An 18,157-nucleotide genomic window follows, 5' to 3' on the forward strand; every position below is an offset into this window, starting at 1 on the left:
CCTCTCTGTAGCTTGTACACCTGTCCCTCTCTGTGGCTTGTACACCTGTCCCTCTCTGTAGCTTGTACACCTGTCCCTCTCTGTGGCTTGTACACGAGTCCCTCTCTGTAGCTTGAACCTGTGTCCGTGTCTGCAGGAGCCAAGACGCTGTGGGCCCAGAGCCCATCCTGCCTGCGAGCATTGAGTTCCGGGAGAGTGGTGAGTGTGCGCACGTCCCGGGGGGGAGGGGCTCTGGCTGTGCCGTCACACGGCTCAGGGCTCCCCCCTTGTCACGTCTCCCCCCAGCCGAGGACTCGTTCTTGTCTGCCGTCATAAACTACACTAACAGCTCCACGGTGCACTTTAAGCTGTCCCCCACGTACGTACTCTACATGGCCTGTCGGCACGTCTTGTCGAGCCAGTACAGACCTGACCTCAGCCCTGCAGAGCGCACCCACAAGGTCATCGCCATCGTCAACAGGATGGTGAGCATGATGGAAGGCGTCATCCAGGTGAGTGCCAGCCGGCCACCAGGTGTCCCTGCGTCCGCTGCCTTTCAGATGACAAAAGGCGTTATGCTTAAAGCACTGAAAGGAAACGGCCCCTTCCCCTCATGCCCGCTCTCCTCCACAAAGTAAGGAAAACGGAAAATGCCTGTATATGTGACCGCCTGGAATGACCTCTGCATTTCCAGTTACCACTGTGAGAAAACGTCCAGGCTTTGCCCTACGTGCTCGGATTTTGTAGAACTTCTGGAAAGACACTTGCTCTGTTGTCTCCAGTCTCTTAGGCTGTGTAGTGTCTGGGATCTGAGAACGTGCCTACAGTTACCGTGGACACATGGCATCGTTCATCTTAAACGTGAAAGGCAGCTGCCCAGTCCTCATTAAGAGTATTTCCAAAATTCTAGGAAGCAAGTGAATCTGGTCTCTTTAAGGATTCTGTTTACAGTTGACAGAATTGACAGTCACTGTTTATACACAGCATAATACTAAAAGCCTCCTAAGTAAATTGAGTGTTCCAGAATTACTAACCAAGACTGTAAAATCCTCTATAATAGAATGAGAAGTAGGAAATTCCCGTTCTCCTAAGTAATGTGTTTCAGTGGATTTGGTTGCTTTTCTGAGGGATGGTCTTATGGGCAAACGGAATTCCTCTTCCAGTTCCCTCCGAGTTGCTCTAAGTGTCAGCAGTTTTCAGGAAGCGTTTCTTTCACCTCTGAGTGGTTAGGCAATGACTCAGGAACCTGTAGGTAACAGTCCTTTCACCTGGAGACCGTTATGTGACTCCCTCCCCATTATTTGTGAACCAGCGTCAGTTTTTTCTTGTTTTTGTTCTGAGCCATCATCTGTCTTCCCTTCTGTCTGGATTTAGGAAGTCTGCTTCCCGTTTAGAAGCCCGGTTAGCCGTTCTCCCTGCGTTGCGGCTAGTGTGCGAGCTCTGCCTTATCCCAGCAGGCCTCCCCAGCCACAGAGTGGCGTTGTGACCGTGGCCCCGAGAGCTGGGGGAGGAGCCGCAGTAGGGAACTTTAATGTCCTTAGTCGTAAAAACCCACTTTTTTTTTTCTTAATTTTTTTTTAAAAATTTTTATTATGTTTGTGTGCGTGTACCGTCAAATCAGATCTGACTGGTCCAGGAGGAGATTGTCCCTCCTTCCCCGGCAGAGCATCTGGTGGATTCGAACCGTGCACCTCTGGGATTATAGTTGCAGCTCCTTGCCACTAGGCCACCAGAGCTCCCCTTTAAAAACCCACTTTGAAACACAGAGGAATTGATTCCTTGTCATGTAGCTGCGGTGGGAACGCACTGCTGGATGCTTCATGGCTGCAGTGGTGTCACGCCTGTCAGTGGGAGAGGACAGGGCCCCCCGCTGGCCTGGGCTTCAGGGGACAGCACGTAGACGCTGTCACTGCACGGCCTTCCCAGGTCCTGTCCTGGGCGACTTGTGTGTGCTCTCACCTCAGATGAATCTCAAAGCCCAGCCATCACTCCAGTGACCTCCCAGCCAGCGTCCCCCACTCCTCTCGGGCCCAGACAGACAGCGTCCCCCACACCGCTCAGGCCCTGCCATCACCCCAGTGTGACCTCCCAGCCAGCGTCCCCACGCCGCTGGGCCCTGCCCTGTGACGTGCCTCCTCCCCGGCGTGCCTCCTCGCCGGCGTGCCTCCTCCCCGGCGTGCCTTCATGTTGTGCTTCTTGTTAGTGTTTTTGATTTTTTTTAAACGCTCATGATTGTTTACAAGTTTCTTTCTCTCGTTCTGCTTGGTTTCCCTTCGTCCGTTTTTCTCCAGGAAGTAGACCAGGGTGAACAGGTAGGACACAGCGCTGGGCACTGGTCCTGGCAGTGTTGGCTTAGCTGACCTCTCATGCCGCTTCCATGTCAGAGTCCAGCCCTGCGGCCCTGTGGCCCTGAGCTGAGCCGTGCATAACACTCACCCAGCACCTCAGACATGCAGTACTAAACCCTCTGACTGCAGCCTTGGCCAGCATTCCATCCTCTGCTTCATGCACTCAGCCTGGATTTGAAATGACAGCGGGCCTGTCTCTCCTCTCCTGTTTGCCGTGGTTCCTCTCTCTGGATCTCATGAGGCTGCTGGCCTGCACACGTGGTCGGGAGATGATGTGGTGATGTGCTCACTCGGTACTTGTACTGAGTTGCATGGTGTCCAAGCTAGTGACTGAGTGTGAGGGTGGCTGTGGGTGACAGTGAACCATGCGTGCACCCTCACAGATTACCAGATACCCCACTGCTCAGCACAGACCTCCGTGTCTCTGCTGAACCCCTAAACCGTAAGACCACCTGGACCCATTTGTGTTTGTCAGTGCCGAGACCGCCCAGCGGCCGTTGGCTCTCAATTGCCTAGTTCGTGCTCATCCCTGGCAAGTATCTGGTATCTGTGGTGCGGCCTTGGTGAGATGGGAAGGAACTGTCTATCTTCAGCTTCTCAGGAGAGAGAGAGAGTGTGTGTGAGAGAGAGAGAGTACGTGCGTGTGCGTGCGCCCCCCGTTCCCTGTGGCGCTCAGTGTAGCCTGCTCCACCTGCAGAAACAGAAGAACATCGCGGGCGCCCTGGCCTTCTGGATGGCAAACGCGTCCGAGCTGCTCAACTTCGTGAAGCAGGACCGCGACCTCAGCCGCATCACGCTGGACGCGCAGGACGTGTTGGCGCACCTGGTCCAGATGGCCTTCAAGTAAGAGCAGCCTGGGGGACAGTGTGTGCTAGCGGGAGACGCAGGACCTCTGGCTGCCAGAGCAGCTGGGAAGCTCGGCACTTGAGGGTCCGCTGAGTCGGCCTCCATCCTGGAGGATGGACACATGCAAAAGCGCAGAACGACTGCCTTTCAGCGTTCACTTCAGTGAGCTGAGCTTCAGGACTCCAGAAGTAAGGCTGTCAGTAAAACCCGACAGAGCCCGACCCCGGGCTAAGTGGAACCTATGAGAAAAGATGACCACGTGGACTCTCCACTGAAACCCCGCCTGTCCCAGACAGGCCGCTGGTTGGCCCTGGGAGACTTGGCGGTGGCCTGCCATCTGTCCCCAGGGTTTTGTGTTTCGGATCGGCTGTCCTTGTCCGGAACACAGGTTGTGGAGCGAGAGGGGCCTGTCTGCAGCAGGGAGATGCAGGGAAGGCCCGAGGCCGCTCCTGGTGGACTCTGGTGTCTGGATCTGAGCACGTCCTGTGGGCCTGGGAGCCATTCTGCTTCTCTGTTGCTTCTAGGCACTTGGTCCACTGTCTGCAGTCAGAACTGAATAATTACATGCCGGCCTTTCTGGATGACCCTGAGGAGAACAGCCTGCAGAGACCCAAAATAGGTTAGGAGTTCTTGCTGTCAACCCACCCCCGACCCTCAGCCCCGTTAGTGGCAGCCCAGTGGTTCACGGGTGTCAGAACTGACTCCTAGCTGACCCCCTGAGACGTTTGTGAATCGCCAGGAGCCACATGCCCTGGGCTGCATCATAACTCCCCCCTGACCGCGTCACGGGGGACCTGGGGCTGACTGTGCGAAGGCTTACGGGATTCTGCAGGAAGGGCTCCTGGCCAGCTTTTCTGTTTAGCCCTTGTTTCCCTGTAGAGTGTGTCAGGTTCCATCCTCACGGGCTGAATGTCTGTGTTGGGTGTGGTTAGTCGTGGGGTGGGTCTGTGTCTCCCGGGTGAGTGTTTATGTTGGGTGTTGTGGGGTTGACTGTGCTGTGGGAGGTGTGAGGATCTCCTGCGTGAATGTTTGTGTTGGCTGAGGTCGGATGTGGCTGTGCTGTGGAGGATGGTGGAGCTGGACTGTGAGTGCAGTGGGTGTGTGTGTGTTTGTGCGTGTGTCTGTCTGTCTGAGGACCGTGACAGTGGGTGGCCCCATGTCTCCCTGTGTCTGTTTGTCTGTCTGAGGACCGTGACAGTGGGTGGCCCCGTGTCTCCCTTTGTGTGTGTGTGTGTGTGTGTGTGTGTGTGTGTGTGTGTGTGTCTGTCTGTCTTTCTGTCTGTCTGAGGACCATGACAGTGGGTGACCCCATGTCTCCCTGTGTGTGTGTGTCTGTCTGTCTGAGGACCGTGACAGTGGGTGACCCCATGTCTCGCTTTGTCTCTCTTTCTGTCTGAGGACCATGACAGTGGTGACCCCGTGTCTCCCTGCATGTGTGTCTGTCTGTCTGAGGTCCATGACAGTGGGTGTCCCCTGTCTCCCTGTGTGTGTGTGTGTCTGTCTGTCTGTCTGTCTGAGGACCGTGGCAGTGGGTGGCCCCATGTCTCCCTGTGTGTGTGTCTGTCTGTCTGAGGACCGTGACAGTTGACGACCCTGTGTCTCCCTGTGTCTGTCTGTCTGAGGACTGTGACAGTGGGTGGCCCCGTGTCTCCCTGTGTGTGTGTGTGTGTGTGTCTGTCTGTCTGTCTGAGGACCATGACAGTGGGTGACCCCGTGTCTCCCTGTGTGTGTGTGTGTCTGTCTGTCTGTCTGTCTGAGGATCGTGACAGTGGGTGGCCCCGTGTCTTCCTGTGTGTTTGTGTGTGTATGTTTGTCTGTCTGTGGACTGTGACAGTGGGTGACCCCGTGTCTCGCTGAGTGCACGGTGCTTGCGCCTGTCCTCTGCTCTGACCTTGCTGACGGTTTGCTGTGTCCCCTGCATGGCATGGTGGCCCATCCTTGGCGGCCCCGCAGACGACGTCCTGCACACGCTGACCGGCGCCATGTCCCTGCTGCGGCGTTGCCGCGTCAACGCCGCGCTCACCATCCAGCTCTTCTCGCAGCTCTTCCACTTCATCAACATGTGGCTCTTCAACAGACTGGTCACCGACCCTGACTCTGGCCTCTGCTCCCATTACTGGGGCGCCATCATCCGCCAGCAGCTGGGCCACATCGAGGCCTGGGCGGAGAAGCAGGGGCTGGAGCTGGCGGCCGACTGCCACCTCAGCAGGATCGTGCAGGTGGGTACGAGCAGGGTCCCCTCCGAGCAGAGGCGGAGGGCACTGGGAAGTGCCGGGGGCAGTCGGTGCCGGCCGCCGAGCTGGGGACAGAACTCGCCTGATGGACCCGACCCGCGTCTCCTCTGGTGCCAGGGCTCCCGGGCTCGGAGCTTCGGACAGAAAGCTGTGCGTCCGCTCACTGGCCCCGTGGCTGCCCAGCCGAGAGCTGGGGCGGTGGAGATCCCAGCTTTTGTGGTTTATTTTCCCCGTGTCATTTAAGAAGAGTGAAGGTAGAAAGGACTTCTCAGCCGACTTTGACTAAACAGCCATGTTCTGAAAGTCACCACAGCCAAACCCCTCAGACCCTCACCTGTCCCAGGCACCACAGTGAGACCCCTCAGACCTCACCTGGACCAGGTTCTAGAGCTCTGGTGGCTTATTACAAGGTGTAAGGCTCAAGTCCACCAGCTGCTCTGCAGAAGGACGGGCACTCCTTCCCTGGGAGCCCCCTAGAGGGTCACTAATTTAATGGTACATAACAGCGTTTATGTAGTCAGTAAAAGTTGAGATGCTCACTAGGTGACCTTTCAACTATTGTTTGTGCACAGTTGATGCGCGTGCATTTTGCTCACGTGTGGACTTTCACGTTTCCCCTGATTTGTTCTTGCAACCAGGCAACCACTTTGCTCACCATGGACAAGTACGCACCTGAGGACATCCCAAATATCAACAGCACCTGCTTCAAGTTAAACTCACTGCAACTACAAGCCTTACTGCAGAACTACCACTGCGCACCAGACGAGCCTTACGTCCCCACGGTGCGTGCCTGCTGGGTGCTGGGTGGTCACTGTGCAGCCCTGAGTGGTGACTGGGCGATCACTGCAGCTCCGGCCTGTCCCCCCTGCACGGTGACTGGGTGCTGGGTGGTCACTGTGCAGCTCAGGCCTGTTTCCCCCCCCCGCACGGTGACTGGGTGCTGAGTGGTCACTGTGCAGCCCTGAGTGGTCACTGCGTGCTGGGTGATCACTGCAGCACAGGCCTGCCCCCCTGCACGGTGACTAGGTGCTGGGTGCGCTGGGTGTTCTCCTTGAGCCTAAAACATGTTATGATGCACTCTGCTCATATCATCTTGGAAGATTTTTTTCCTGTGGGCTTCAGAGGCAAGGCTCAGAGCAAGAAGCAGAAACCATGGCAGTGTTTGAAGCAGTAAAGGATTGAAGGAGCCTGGTGGGGAAGCCCAGGAAAGGCTGTAGCTGAGGGTGTGGGCTTCTGAGCTCTTGAGGCTGCTGGGAGGAGTGCCCAGGTCCCTGTGGAGGGGTTGCTCAGGCCACTGACCACGGTCCAGAGCGAGGACACACGAGGCTGGTGCCATGCCCTACTGCCTTACAGGGCAGGTCTTGGCTGGGAGAGACTCAGGTCCCATCCCTGACTGGAAACTCACTCCCCTCGGTGCTGGCCTGCTTCCTGTGCAGGCACTGCTGCGCCCTGGTGAGTTAACACGTAAGTGGTAGTGCCCCGTCCTGGGAAACCACATGCAGGGAGATCAGAGAGGGTGGCTGATGAGCTCTCGGCTTAGACGCCATGCAGCGTGGCGGTACCTGTGTGAGTAAAGCCTCCGCCACACAGTGGCCACTGCACTGCAGGCCCAGGATGGGAGCAAGGCTCTCGGGACAGCTGGGATGTGATGTGCACCAAGCAAACCCCATGTAAAACATGTGCGCGAAGAGCCATCCCTTGGGCTGGAGGAGCAGGCAGGCGGGACTCCTGGCTCAGGGGTGAGCCCTGTGACCTTGAGGGCAGAGAGGTGCTGGGCAAGGGCGTGGTCAGATGTGCTGGAGGACCTGTGCGGCAGGAGGAGAGGTGAAGGCTGTGTGTGATCCAGGTCCCAGTTCTTTCTTGAACCGAGTAGGTGCTCAGTGACGTAGCTGTGCGGTTAGGCCCTGTGAACATTGCTGTTGTGAGGTGTCGTTGAGTCACGTGTGACTCCTAGTGCCCTGTAAATAGCAGATCTGAGCCCCGTCCTCTTCTGTACCAACCTCCCGTCTCTGACCCACCTGGGCCCACTGCTGTTGTCAGTGTCAGTCCACTCGGCTGAGGGTCTCCCTCCCCTTCGCTGTCCCCCACCCTCCCCAGCATGACGTGCACGGGACACGGCCGTAGTCTTTGCCTCCAGGGAGCACTCTGGCTGCACCTTCTCCTGGGGAGCTCACGTGTGTGAGCACGTCTCAGGTCACGTCTGGAGGGCACTGTCTGTCCGTGCTTGCTGGTGTGGTTTCCAGGGCCAGCTCGGGGCAGGCTGAGGGCTGGTCCTTCCGTCACCACGTACATGCATAGTGAGTGCGTGCATCAAGTACCTACACCACAGCCAAGTTGCTGCTGACAAACAGGGTGTCCCTTCTGGTTTTTCTCGGCACGCGTCACCCAGCCTCCTCTGGCTTTGTGTTTCCAGGACCTTATAGAAAACGTAGTGGCCGTGGCTGAGAACACTGCTGACGAGTTAGCACGCAGCGACGGGCGGGAGGTCCAGCTGGAGGAGGACCCTGACCTGCAGCTGCCTTTCCTCCTGCCAGAAGACGGCTACTCCTGTGACGTGGTCAGGAACGTTCCCAACGGTTTACAGGAGTTCCTGGACCCTCTGTGCCAGCGAGGTGAGAGCCCGAGTGTGATGGGCACGGCTGGTCTGCACTGCAGTCCTTGTGTGCTCATGCCAGTGAGTCGCCCCTTCCTCCCATGACAGGGCGCACCCCGTCCTCTGTGCCCCCCCATGGTGAGGGCACCCGACAGTGCGTGGGTGTGAGGTGCCCTGTCCTTACACTGCAGCGTCCTAGTGTGAGAACGACCCCTCACTCGGGAAGACGAGGTGCTGCCGTCCCTCACACCCCTCTCCCGTGGAGGTGGGCCTGCCCTCGTGTGCAGCTGTCCGCCTGAGCCCGGGAGAAGGGACCTGGGCTTGTCGGGCCCTGCCGTCCTGTGGGCGCTCAGGGCTGCTCTCCCGCACCCCGCACACGAGTGGATCGTGGTGATGGCACCACGATTCCGGCCCTGGGGTCAGTCAGAGAAGCTGTACGGGGTGGGGTTTCCTCCCTGACAGCCTCACACATGAGAGACGAATGTTGTGCATTCTGTTTCCACAGATCCAGGTTGAAACACTGATTTTTTTACTTTGTTCCAAAAAGAGCACATGACTTTATTCCTCATTTCAATGTAGTATGGTTTTGAAACTTGCTGGTCTGTGAGGACACTTCCCAAGTGTCCACTTGCTGAGAAAATAATGTGGAAAGTGGGCTGCTCAGTGCTGGTGAGATCACACTGAGAGGCCAGACCAGGGCCTCGGTCAGCACTGAGTTACGGTGGGTCCTGAGAGGCCAGGCGGCAGACAGACCAGGGGCTTGGTCATGGCTGAGTGGAGGTGGGTCCTGAGAGGCCAGGTGCAGGTAGGCTGGGGGCCTGTGTCAGGTGAGTAAGAGGTAGAGACCATGTCCGAGTATGTGCTTGGTGTCAGGCCTCTATGAGCAGAGCAGCTGTGCCGTTCACTGTCCTCCGCAGGACGGGGAGTGGTCTAGCCGTGCAGAGAGGATCTCTCCTTAGCGGTCTGAGGTGCCCCCTCGGCCGAGGCCCTCTTCGCTCTCCTCAGCTGCTTCTCTCCCCTCAGGATTTTGCAGGTTAATCCCTCACGTGCGCTCTCCTGGGACGTGGACCATCTATTTTGAAGGGGCAGACTATGAAAGTCACCTCCTGCGTGAGAACATGGAGCTGGTGAGTGTTTGAGGGGTGACAGGCCGTGTAAGGAGAGTCTTCAGAGGAGCTGAGACTCAGAGGCCTGTGAGTTCCTTGCATGCACTGAACGCTGTTGTGAGAACGGTTTTCAGTTGTTCCTGCTTGTTTTGTACAGAAATCTCAGGCTGGGCGGCTCTGCCTTGTCCGCCTTCTCCACAGAAAAGGTCCTTTCTTTAGAAAAGGATTGCTTGTACAGTGGCACCAGTCCTGCCGTGATGCTTTCCAAATGTTCTAGAAAATGTTTTCTTTTGCGGTTGTTTCCCCTGGTTTTAGATTTGTTAAGCCACTTCCCACTGATCCTTTAGCAGGAAAGGTGGATCACAGAATTAATCACTCGTGGCCATTGGCTCAGCGCCCCTTCCTCACGGGCCCTTGACGGGTTTCCGAGCTGGTCGGCCACACAGGAGGGAGCTTTGCTGACTTAGTGGGAAGGAATTGTGCTGCCAACCTAGAGGCCATTTGTTTGAATCCATTCCTTGCTCAGCCAGGGAAAGAATGTCCGTCTCCTCCCGTGTGATTTACAGCCTCTGCAGACCCGCCGGAGGGTCAGCTGGGAGCCGGCTCCCACTGGACAGCCCACAGTGACGAGTCTTGCAGAAGGAAGCGACATCAGTAGCGCGATTGCCACAGGTGTGGCGTCTGTTCTAGGCCTCCACAGTCTCCTGCCCGAGCTCTCTAGTTCACAGAAAGCCTCTTTTGCTCCCCAGAGGTAGTTGAAAGGGAAGGTGAAGCTTCCTGGGAGCTTTGGAAAGGCCCGCCAGCCCCACCGCGGGCGTGCTGCTGTGCGGCATGTCTGTCACCTTGTGGGTCCACACGGGCACCAGCACCGGGACCCTTCCTTTCTGCACTCTGTTGTTCCTCACGTACCTCTCAGAACTTGGTGAAAATGCCTTTCCCATCTCTCAGGCCGCTTCCCAGCAAGTGTTCCTGTGAGTCCAGTTACTAGGGAGAGGGGTCCGTCATAAGATGTGCAGGGTGATGTGAGTCCCTGCCGCTGGTCCCAGAAGGGATGGGAGTAGCCGTGGCCGGGACCGTGTCTGAGGACTCTGGAAGGGACGGCAGCTGGTACCGCCTCAGAAGCCCCCACAGCTTTGTGGTCAGTGATTGCTGGGCATTCAGATTGTGTGCTTGTTACTCCTCTTAAGAACACAGACAGCAGGGCCAATCCTAATGGGAGGTGGAGTGGATAAGGCGTGCCTCACTCTTCTCCAGCACCGCAGCTCGGCGGCATCCGTTCTCCTGTCGTCCCTATCCATTTCCGCCTCTCATTTCAGGGTAATGCAGTAGAAATGGAATTTGCCTTTATGATCAGAATTTTAGCAACAGTGATTACTTTTTTCCCGTTTTGTAAATTAAGTTCTTCAGGGGATGTTTAATTAGCTTTTTTGATTAACGTTGGAGCCAAGAGTATTGTGTTTTGTTTAGATTAAAAGGAGAAAGATGACCTGCATTTTTTTTACGTTCTTTCCTTCCCACCCTTCTCACCATGGTGCCGCTGATACTGTTGGTTGCACCTCGTCTGACGTGCAGATACTGCTTCTCTGAGAACGTGAATTGTCTCCCCCTTGCAGGCCCAGCCTCTGCGGAAGGAGCCAGAGGTCATCACCGTGACCCTCAAGAAGCAGAATGGGATGGGCCTCAGCATCGTGGCAGCAAAGGTGGGAGACAGGATGGTGGGTGCCACGGCTTCTGTGTAAGCCCTAGTCAGTGGTGCGAGGCTTGGCCAAGGGGCAGTGCAGCTGGCTGGGTTTGGGGGCATTGGGTGGTACTAAGGAGGCGGGGGAGATTGGCCACCCTGGAGATGTGGCCCAAGCCAGTCACACCCTGTAGCTGGTGCTCAGACAGCAGGGGCCAAAGAGATCTTCACAGCTGGACGCTTCCCTGGTGCCTGGAGCCTCTCCTTGGCTGCTGGGACAGGGAGACCCTCATGCTGGGCCTGAGACACCGTCTTGCAGACGAGTCAGCATCTTATACCATGTGGGGGACTGTCCCTCCATGGGGGGCAGTGTGTGTATGGGACTGTCCCTACAGTGGGGGATACTAACCCCAGGAGGGCCAGTGTGTATGGGACTGACCAATGTGGGCAGTGTGTGTGTGTGTGGGAACTGTCCCCCTAGGGGGTGGGCAGTGGGGGGGACTGTACCTCTGGGGGGGCAGTGTGTGTGGCATGAAATAACGTGAGGGGAAATGAGCACTGACGGAAAGAAAATTCCTACTGAGTCTTAAGCAGGTGCCTGACGTTTAGCCTTCTCTTAGAGCTCTGAGGGATCACAGGTGGGCCTGGAGGCCTGGTGGTGCAGTGGGTTGGGCATTGGGCAGGACAGGTGAGAGGTGTGCTCTGGAAGCCACTGGTCTGGGTCTCCTGCCCGCGGGGTCTCTGGGTGTGATCTGGTGTGGGGTTTGGTGTGACATGAGTGCATTTGACTGTCATTAATGTGGCTTTGAACGTGGGGACAGTCGTGCTCCGGGAAGTGGGATCTACAATGTGCTGCTGGGAGCCAGAGGCAGAGGGCCTGGCTCGGGGTGCGGGCTGTGCAGGGACTGTCCATTCCGACGGAGGGCCTCTCCCAGGGCCGGTGGGGCAGCTGAGAAGGACGGGGAGGTGGGGCGGTCTGGAGGAGGCGTGCGGGAGGAGGGACCATCTGAGGTGGGCTGGATACGTGATCAGGGTGGCCACAAGGCCAGGGAGTATTTGATGTGCCTGGCAGTGGTGTCACCTCAATGACGTGGGCCACCTGTGTTATGCTCACTCACTCTCTGGGTGACTTGGGTGTTACTGGACGGGGTGACCCTGTCACGCTCGCCCGCCTGCCGTGTAGGTGACTCTGGGGTGTTGCTGCCCTGGTCTGTGGACGGATCCCCATTAGTGTCTGGCTTGGCCGGATCCCTGCCCGCGTGTGGTTCTGGATGAGACGTAGATGGCTGGCAGGGCACCGGCCACCTCCTGCACTGCGGCCCGTAGGACCCCCGTTCTACTCCTTGCTCTGCTCTGGACAGCACCTCCTTCCTGTTTGGGTTGAGTTTTAAACACAGAGCATCCTTGCCGCTTTTACTTTCCTGGCTCTTTCTCCAGGGTAATAACCAGCAAAGTCCATGAGCATTGAGCCAGCTGGTTGTCCCCGTGCTTTGTGGTTCTGCCACAGTTGGCCGGTTTCCCTGAGCACACGGAGGGGCTGCCCGGAGGCCTGGCCCTGCTGGTGGGTCGTCCCTGGAGGAGACGGTGAGGATGTGGTTCTGTGTGGTGGGCAGGGCGCCGTGCGGGGTGAGTGTGGGCCTCCCCCACTGCTGCCCCATCTCGGCGGGTCCTTTGTGGGTGAGGATCTGGGAGCACGGCCGTCTGTGCGGTGTGGTCACGCTGCCAGTGGGTCAGCTGTGGGCCCCTGCGTGGCAGCGTGCTCCCTGTCAGGCGACTTGCTCTCAGGGCCTTTTTTTACACTCCTGGCAATTTTAAAACCACAGAATTTTACTATTTTATTTCAGAATGGTCAATTCAGTAGTCCAGAGGAATGTTCTAGTTTGTGCTTTTACACTGTGTACTTGCGTTTCGAAACTTTATTTACAGTTCTGAACCTTATTTACTTAGCTTAAAACAAAGAGGCAGCCCCAGGCTTCAGGGTAAAGAATGGGCCAGGTTGTCTCTGTACCTTCCCCAGGGAAGGGGGCGGGAGGTTGCAGAGTGCCCCCCTACTCCTGCCCTCCCTGTGCCACGTGGGGCCAGCGCGTGTGTGGGGGGACGCCTGGGGGACAGGAGCGTCTTCCTGCGGCCAGCCCCATTCCCGGGAGCGGGATTTCGCGTTTGGCGCCAGTCGAGATGTGTCCCATGCTGTAAGCCGTCTGTTAATCCTCTTTTCTTGCCTTGAGTTTCTGGCTTCCTCATGTTGATACGTTTCTCTGTGGTTCTGTGTAGATTCCAGACACAGCCTCGGCTCTGTCCTGCAGCCTGGGAGCCCTGCTTTCCGAGGTCCTCCTGGCAGAGATGGGCTCCTGGCCCCGTTCCGGCCCCCTCTTTACTGCCCATGCCCACATCCAGGATGTGGCCCCACACCCTCTGATTGGCACTCTGGTCTCTCTGACATGTGACTGTCACATACCTCCCATCCCACAGTCCTCGGGACCTGCAGACCTTCTGGAATCTGCCCCTCCACCCCGGCACCGAGGAATAGCCTCACTGGTTTCGAGCAGGGCAAGGCTCTGTCCCCTGTGGGGGCTCGTGGACCCCACCCTGCCCACCAGGGGCTTGGGCTGGGTCCTCTCCCAGGGTTCATGGATTCTGCCCCTGTTTACCTCTCAGGCTCTGGGCTGCTGGGCTGTCCCCCACCTGTCAGGGCCTTGGGCTGGGTCCCCTCCCAAGGCTGATGCAGGCCCCCATTGGGAGTCATGTATCCCTGCAGGGTATCTGCCACAGGTTCCACAGAGTTCAGGTCATTCCCACCAGAGGGAAGACACTGTCCAGGTTCTAAGGCCTAGGCGGCCGTGGGGCCGGAGAGGTGAGGACGGAGAGCAGACCAGCCTTGAGTGGGCGGTGTGGGGGCCGGCTTCCAGCTCGCCCAGCCCATTGCTGGCCCCGACCTCAGCCAGGAAGCCAGGCCTTCCGCTCAACAGTGGGCTGACCTGTGCTGCTGGCAGGCGAGCGTTTCTGCCTCTCCTGGGTTGTTTTTATTGTGCTGTTAGGATGCGTTCAGGCTGTGACTCCAGCACCCTCCCACGCCGGCCGCACCTCTGCTCCTCCTGTCTGCAGCGTTCAGTCCTCAGTCAGTTCTGAGCGGCAGGCCAGGCTGGGGGGCAGGACGTGGTGCCTCTGCCCCACTGCACACTTGAGGTGAGGGGTACCTGCTCACCTGGGTGAGCCCTGTGGAGGGTGGGGGCACCGAGGGGAGCCATGTGCCTGCCCTGTGGCACCAGGCCCTGACTCGCCCCTTGCTGACCTCTCTCCTGCCTGTGCTCCTTTGATCCCTTCTCCTCCAGAGCAGGCAGGCCCCTGGCAGGAGGAATCCTTGTAAGGTGAGCACTAGGATCAGAGAGGTGTGGGTTGTGTTTCACATTAGTTGTAGTCTATTCTAGAGGAGATCTGAGAGCCTGTGTCCTGTGCTGCCCTGAGGTGGGGGTGCAGGTCCCCCTTACGCTGGAAAGGTGGTTTTGGTTGTTGTTGATGTACCTGTGCTCTGTGCTTTTGTAGGGGGCTGGGGCGGAGGACTCTGAGGGTCCCACATGCACTGGACTGGCTGTTCTGGGTGGGTGTTGGGCTCTGGGGTTCTGGGTTATGTTGGACTGCCTCTGTAGGGGGGGCGTGGGTGGTCTCAGGTACAATGGACAGATGTGTGTGTGTATCAGGCCATGGGTTCTCGATTAGTGGACTGTGCCGGGCAGCTCCTAGCTCTGAGGACATCTGGCTTGCTCTGTTGTTGTTGTATCTGTGCTCCGTGCTGCCCTCTGGGGTGGGCTGTGGGTCCCCAGTTCCACTGTACTGGCTGCGAATGTCGGGCATTTACTGTGGGGTTTCCAGTCACACTCCAGGCTCCTTGCTCCAGAACTGGCTGTGTTTGTTTGTGTATTTGGCTTCAGGATTCAGGGTGTGGCAGGAACCTCACGTTGTAGTGAGTGCAGTCTAGTTCCTGGTGTCTTTGGAATTTAGCACTAACTTTCAGGAAGATTCCTGTTTAAAGAAATTTCATTTCTTGAAAAAATAACCCTAAATGGTAATAATCTTTTAAAAATTTTCTTTAAGAAAATAGAGCAAACCTACAGCAAAATGTTTTCCAATCTCTCTTGAGTGCCTTCAGCCGAGTCCTTCTTGGACGTATCTGTGTCTTCTTGGCTGACGTGCAGTGTTCTCGACTCTGACGGCATCCTTTGTCCCCTCAGTGAGTGGGAGCCTGGCCTGGCTTGTTAGCACCTGTGGGATCTTGTCGCTGAGACCCTGCCCACTCGCCCATCTGTGGTCCGCACGTGGGGGGACTGCATGTGAGTGGTGGGCCCAGGCCTTGTTTCAGGTCTTCTGTCCCATTTGAGGGGAGAAGCAGTGAGACATGACCCTGTTGGCTGCGTGTTTTCTGTCACACCGTGTTCCCATGTCATTCCGGGCGTCACTCCTCCCTCCACTTGAGTCATTGCGGTGCTGGTGACCCTCTGCCTGGACTCTGAGGCTGTGGACAGTGGTGGGAGAAGCCGCTGCTCTTCTTCCAGCTGCTGGACCTTGGAACTGCCCAGGGCACGGCCTTCTGGTCAGCGCTGAAACACCGTAGAGTGCTCTAGCAGGGGTCCTTCAGGGCGCGGTCAGTGACCGCCACCGAGGTGTGCGGGTGTCCCTGCACCGGGTCTGTGAGGAGAGCGTGTGCCCTGGGTTCTGCTCTGCACAGCGTCCCACTGTGTGTGGCCTCTGTCCTCCTTGTCCCTGTCTGTACAGCTTGTGTTTCTGTTGCTGAGTGACCGACGGGACACTGGTTTGACCCATTGGTCACTCTGGGATGAGAGGTGGAGTCTACATCCACTCAGACTTCCCCCTGTGGATTGGTTCACTCTGTCCTGCAGAGCCGCCCGGTTTTTTCCATTCTCAGGCCCTCTGTCCCCGCACGTCCCTCGCTGACTTGTGTGTCCTTAAACAGCAGCTGTGGTGGTGGGTTCAAACCAGGACCTTTTAGTTAACAGCTACTGTACCACCCGGAGCCTTTCCAAAAAGATTACAGTCCCAAGAGCCCTTCGAGCCAGGTCTGCTCAGCCACGTGGCCTCAGGGTGTCAGGTCTGCACGCGGCCTCAGGGTGTGTCAAGGTCAGCCCAGGGGCAGCTGTGAAGGGGGTTTGGCCTACGTGCTTTGTGAGCTGCTGGCCGCTGGCGCTGGTGAGAGTTGCTGCAGGTGGTGGCTTCTGTCGCCCAGCACTTACTGCTGTCACTGAGTCTGGTAGGATGTGGCTGAGTTTGTGCCTCGGTGGTTCTAATCCTTCAGTCTGTCCTCTGCACCGCAGCGCTGGCGTGGCTTGGGCCTCGGGGTTAGCGCACTGTCTCACACACGGGTCAGGGTTCTCAGGGTCAACTAGGTATTGGCTGCATGCCTTTCTCGGACTGTTTTTTGGGGGATTTTTTTAGTGTTTGCCACAAGTTTTCCCATTTATGTAACTATAGGTGGTGGTTGTTGACTGCAGTCGAGTCGAGATTGACTCATAGCGACTCTCTGAACGGAAGACCTAATGCCTTTCCATAGCTATCGATGTTTCTCCAAGTTCATAGAGCTTCCAGAGGCATGTGGTTTAGGAAGTGGATGCCACTCCTGCTTCCCAACCTGTTTTATAACAGGGAGCTCCACCTAACACTGTCCACATTGGGAAACCATTCTGGTATTTGGTACCTCATGGCACAAGGTTGAGCACCACAGCAAACCCAGGTTACCTCATCCCGCACACTGACAAAGAGTGATGTGCAGAGTGGAAGAGTGTTCCTCCAGATCCAACAGCACTAGTCTCATTTACCAGTGGTTAAGTGTTGTCAAGTTGAATATGACTCAGCGTAAGCTTTGCACAGAAGACCTGAGATATGTTCTACGATTAACATAATTTCTGTTCATTTATAAGAGAGTTTGTGGAGTTTCGAGAGGCATCTAATCTAGGAAGTGGATGCCACTCCTGTTTCCCAACATGAATCGATCTGTTAGCTCATCCTAACATTGTGTACATAATGGGTAACCAGTATGGTATTTGACAAGACTCTGGAACCGTGTTCAGCATCACAGCAACTCCAAGTTGTTCAACACAGCAAATAGACAGATGACTGTGTGTCTTTAAAAGAATATTCTTCTGAAATTAATAATATGGCCTGAGTGCCTGTGGCTCCTGGGCCCTATAGGATTTTATAGTCACACCCTCAGGCAGGCCTTGGCCTTTGCCCTAGTCAGAAGAGTAACACACACAAAAGGACCCCAGAAACTTCCCTTGTTTGACTGCCACCGAGACATCAGCCAGCCAGCCAACCATAGGCAGGGAAAGATTAATAAAAATGAGGAAGTAAACACAGTGTGATTTTCATTACTAAGTTAGTAACTTCAGTATTCCAGTCTGTTTCTGTCTTCACGCAGTCCTTGGAACAGAACAAGGGAGCACGGCATGCTTTAACCCGTGTGTGTCAGGGCTGTGTCCTTCCCCCACGCCTGGCCAGTCTGTCTGCTGAGCATAATCCAGGCGCCAGAGCTCAGTGAAGGTGGACTCACCAGCAGTGGAGGCCTCGCCAGCAGCCTGTGGTACGCAGGTGACGTGACCGTGCTTGCTGAGCGTGAAGACCACTTCAGGCGTTTGCTGCAGAAGATCAAGGACTGCGTCTCAGTTAAGACTGTGCTTCAGAGAACAAACATCCTTTCCAGCAAACGTGATAGCAAACAAGGCTTTTGTTCCTTCACGGATCAGTACTGCCCGTGGCCGTAGGGTCTGGGAATCAGGTGAGGCGTTCCACTCAGGTGTTCTAGAACACCTGGTGAGCTGATGAACAGAGATGCCACTGGAGGAACACGCAGAGCGGGAGAGCGAGATAGACGAACGGACGGCACATCCTAACTGACCTGGGCAAGCTGATTGATGTGCATGGTCTTTTTTACTTAAAAACCTGAAAGAATAGATTTTCCTGTTAGCGTCTTAATTTTGCCAGTTATAAAGCCAGTGCTCTGAGTAGAATTTACATTTATGAATAAGGTTTTGGTCATTCTGATTTCCACGCATAAAATAACCCAGGGTTTGAGTTCAATGTTCATGTCTGTTTGGGTGGTGGGCCAGGGGTGTGGGTTGGAGGGGGGCAGTGTCTGGGCGGACGGTCTGTGTCGATGATCTGGCCAGTGGTCTGTGTCCGTGGTCTGGGTGGGTGGTCCGTGCCCATGGTCTGGGTGGACGTCTGTGTCCGTCGTCTGGGCGGACGTCTGTGTCGATGATCCGGCCAGTGGTCTGTGTCCGTGGTCTGGGTGGACGTCTGTGTCCCTGGTCTGGGCGGACGTCTGTGTCCGTGGTCTGGGAGGGCGGTCTGTGTCCCTGGTCTGG

General features: G+C 56.5%; 1 protein-coding gene across 1 annotated transcript in view; it reads left to right on the forward strand.

The window, feature by feature from the left end:
• MLLT4 (myeloid/lymphoid or mixed-lineage leukemia (trithorax homolog, Drosophila); translocated to, 4) overlaps window positions 1-18,157 on the forward strand; it is a 77,312-nt gene that overhangs the window by 41,315 nt on the left and 17,840 nt on the right. The window contains exons 13-21 of the mRNA XM_006882786.1: window positions 137-198; window positions 286-491; window positions 3,025-3,170; window positions 3,698-3,792; window positions 5,127-5,392; window positions 6,046-6,189; window positions 7,821-8,019; window positions 9,024-9,127; window positions 10,720-10,806. Coding sequence (XP_006882848.1) covers window positions 137-198; window positions 286-491; window positions 3,025-3,170; window positions 3,698-3,792; window positions 5,127-5,392; window positions 6,046-6,189; window positions 7,821-8,019; window positions 9,024-9,127; window positions 10,720-10,806 — 1,309 coding nt within the window. The remainder of the gene's footprint in view (window positions 1-136; window positions 199-285; window positions 492-3,024; window positions 3,171-3,697; window positions 3,793-5,126; window positions 5,393-6,045; window positions 6,190-7,820; window positions 8,020-9,023; window positions 9,128-10,719; window positions 10,807-18,157) is intronic.

Source organism: Elephantulus edwardii, unplaced genomic scaffold (genome assembly GCF_000299155.1).
Source record: "Elephantulus edwardii isolate Elephantulus edwardi_28Jun2011 unplaced genomic scaffold, EleEdw1.0 scaffold00024, whole genome shotgun sequence".
Taxonomy (NCBI): Eukaryota; Metazoa; Chordata; class Mammalia; order Macroscelidea; family Macroscelididae; genus Elephantulus; species Elephantulus edwardii.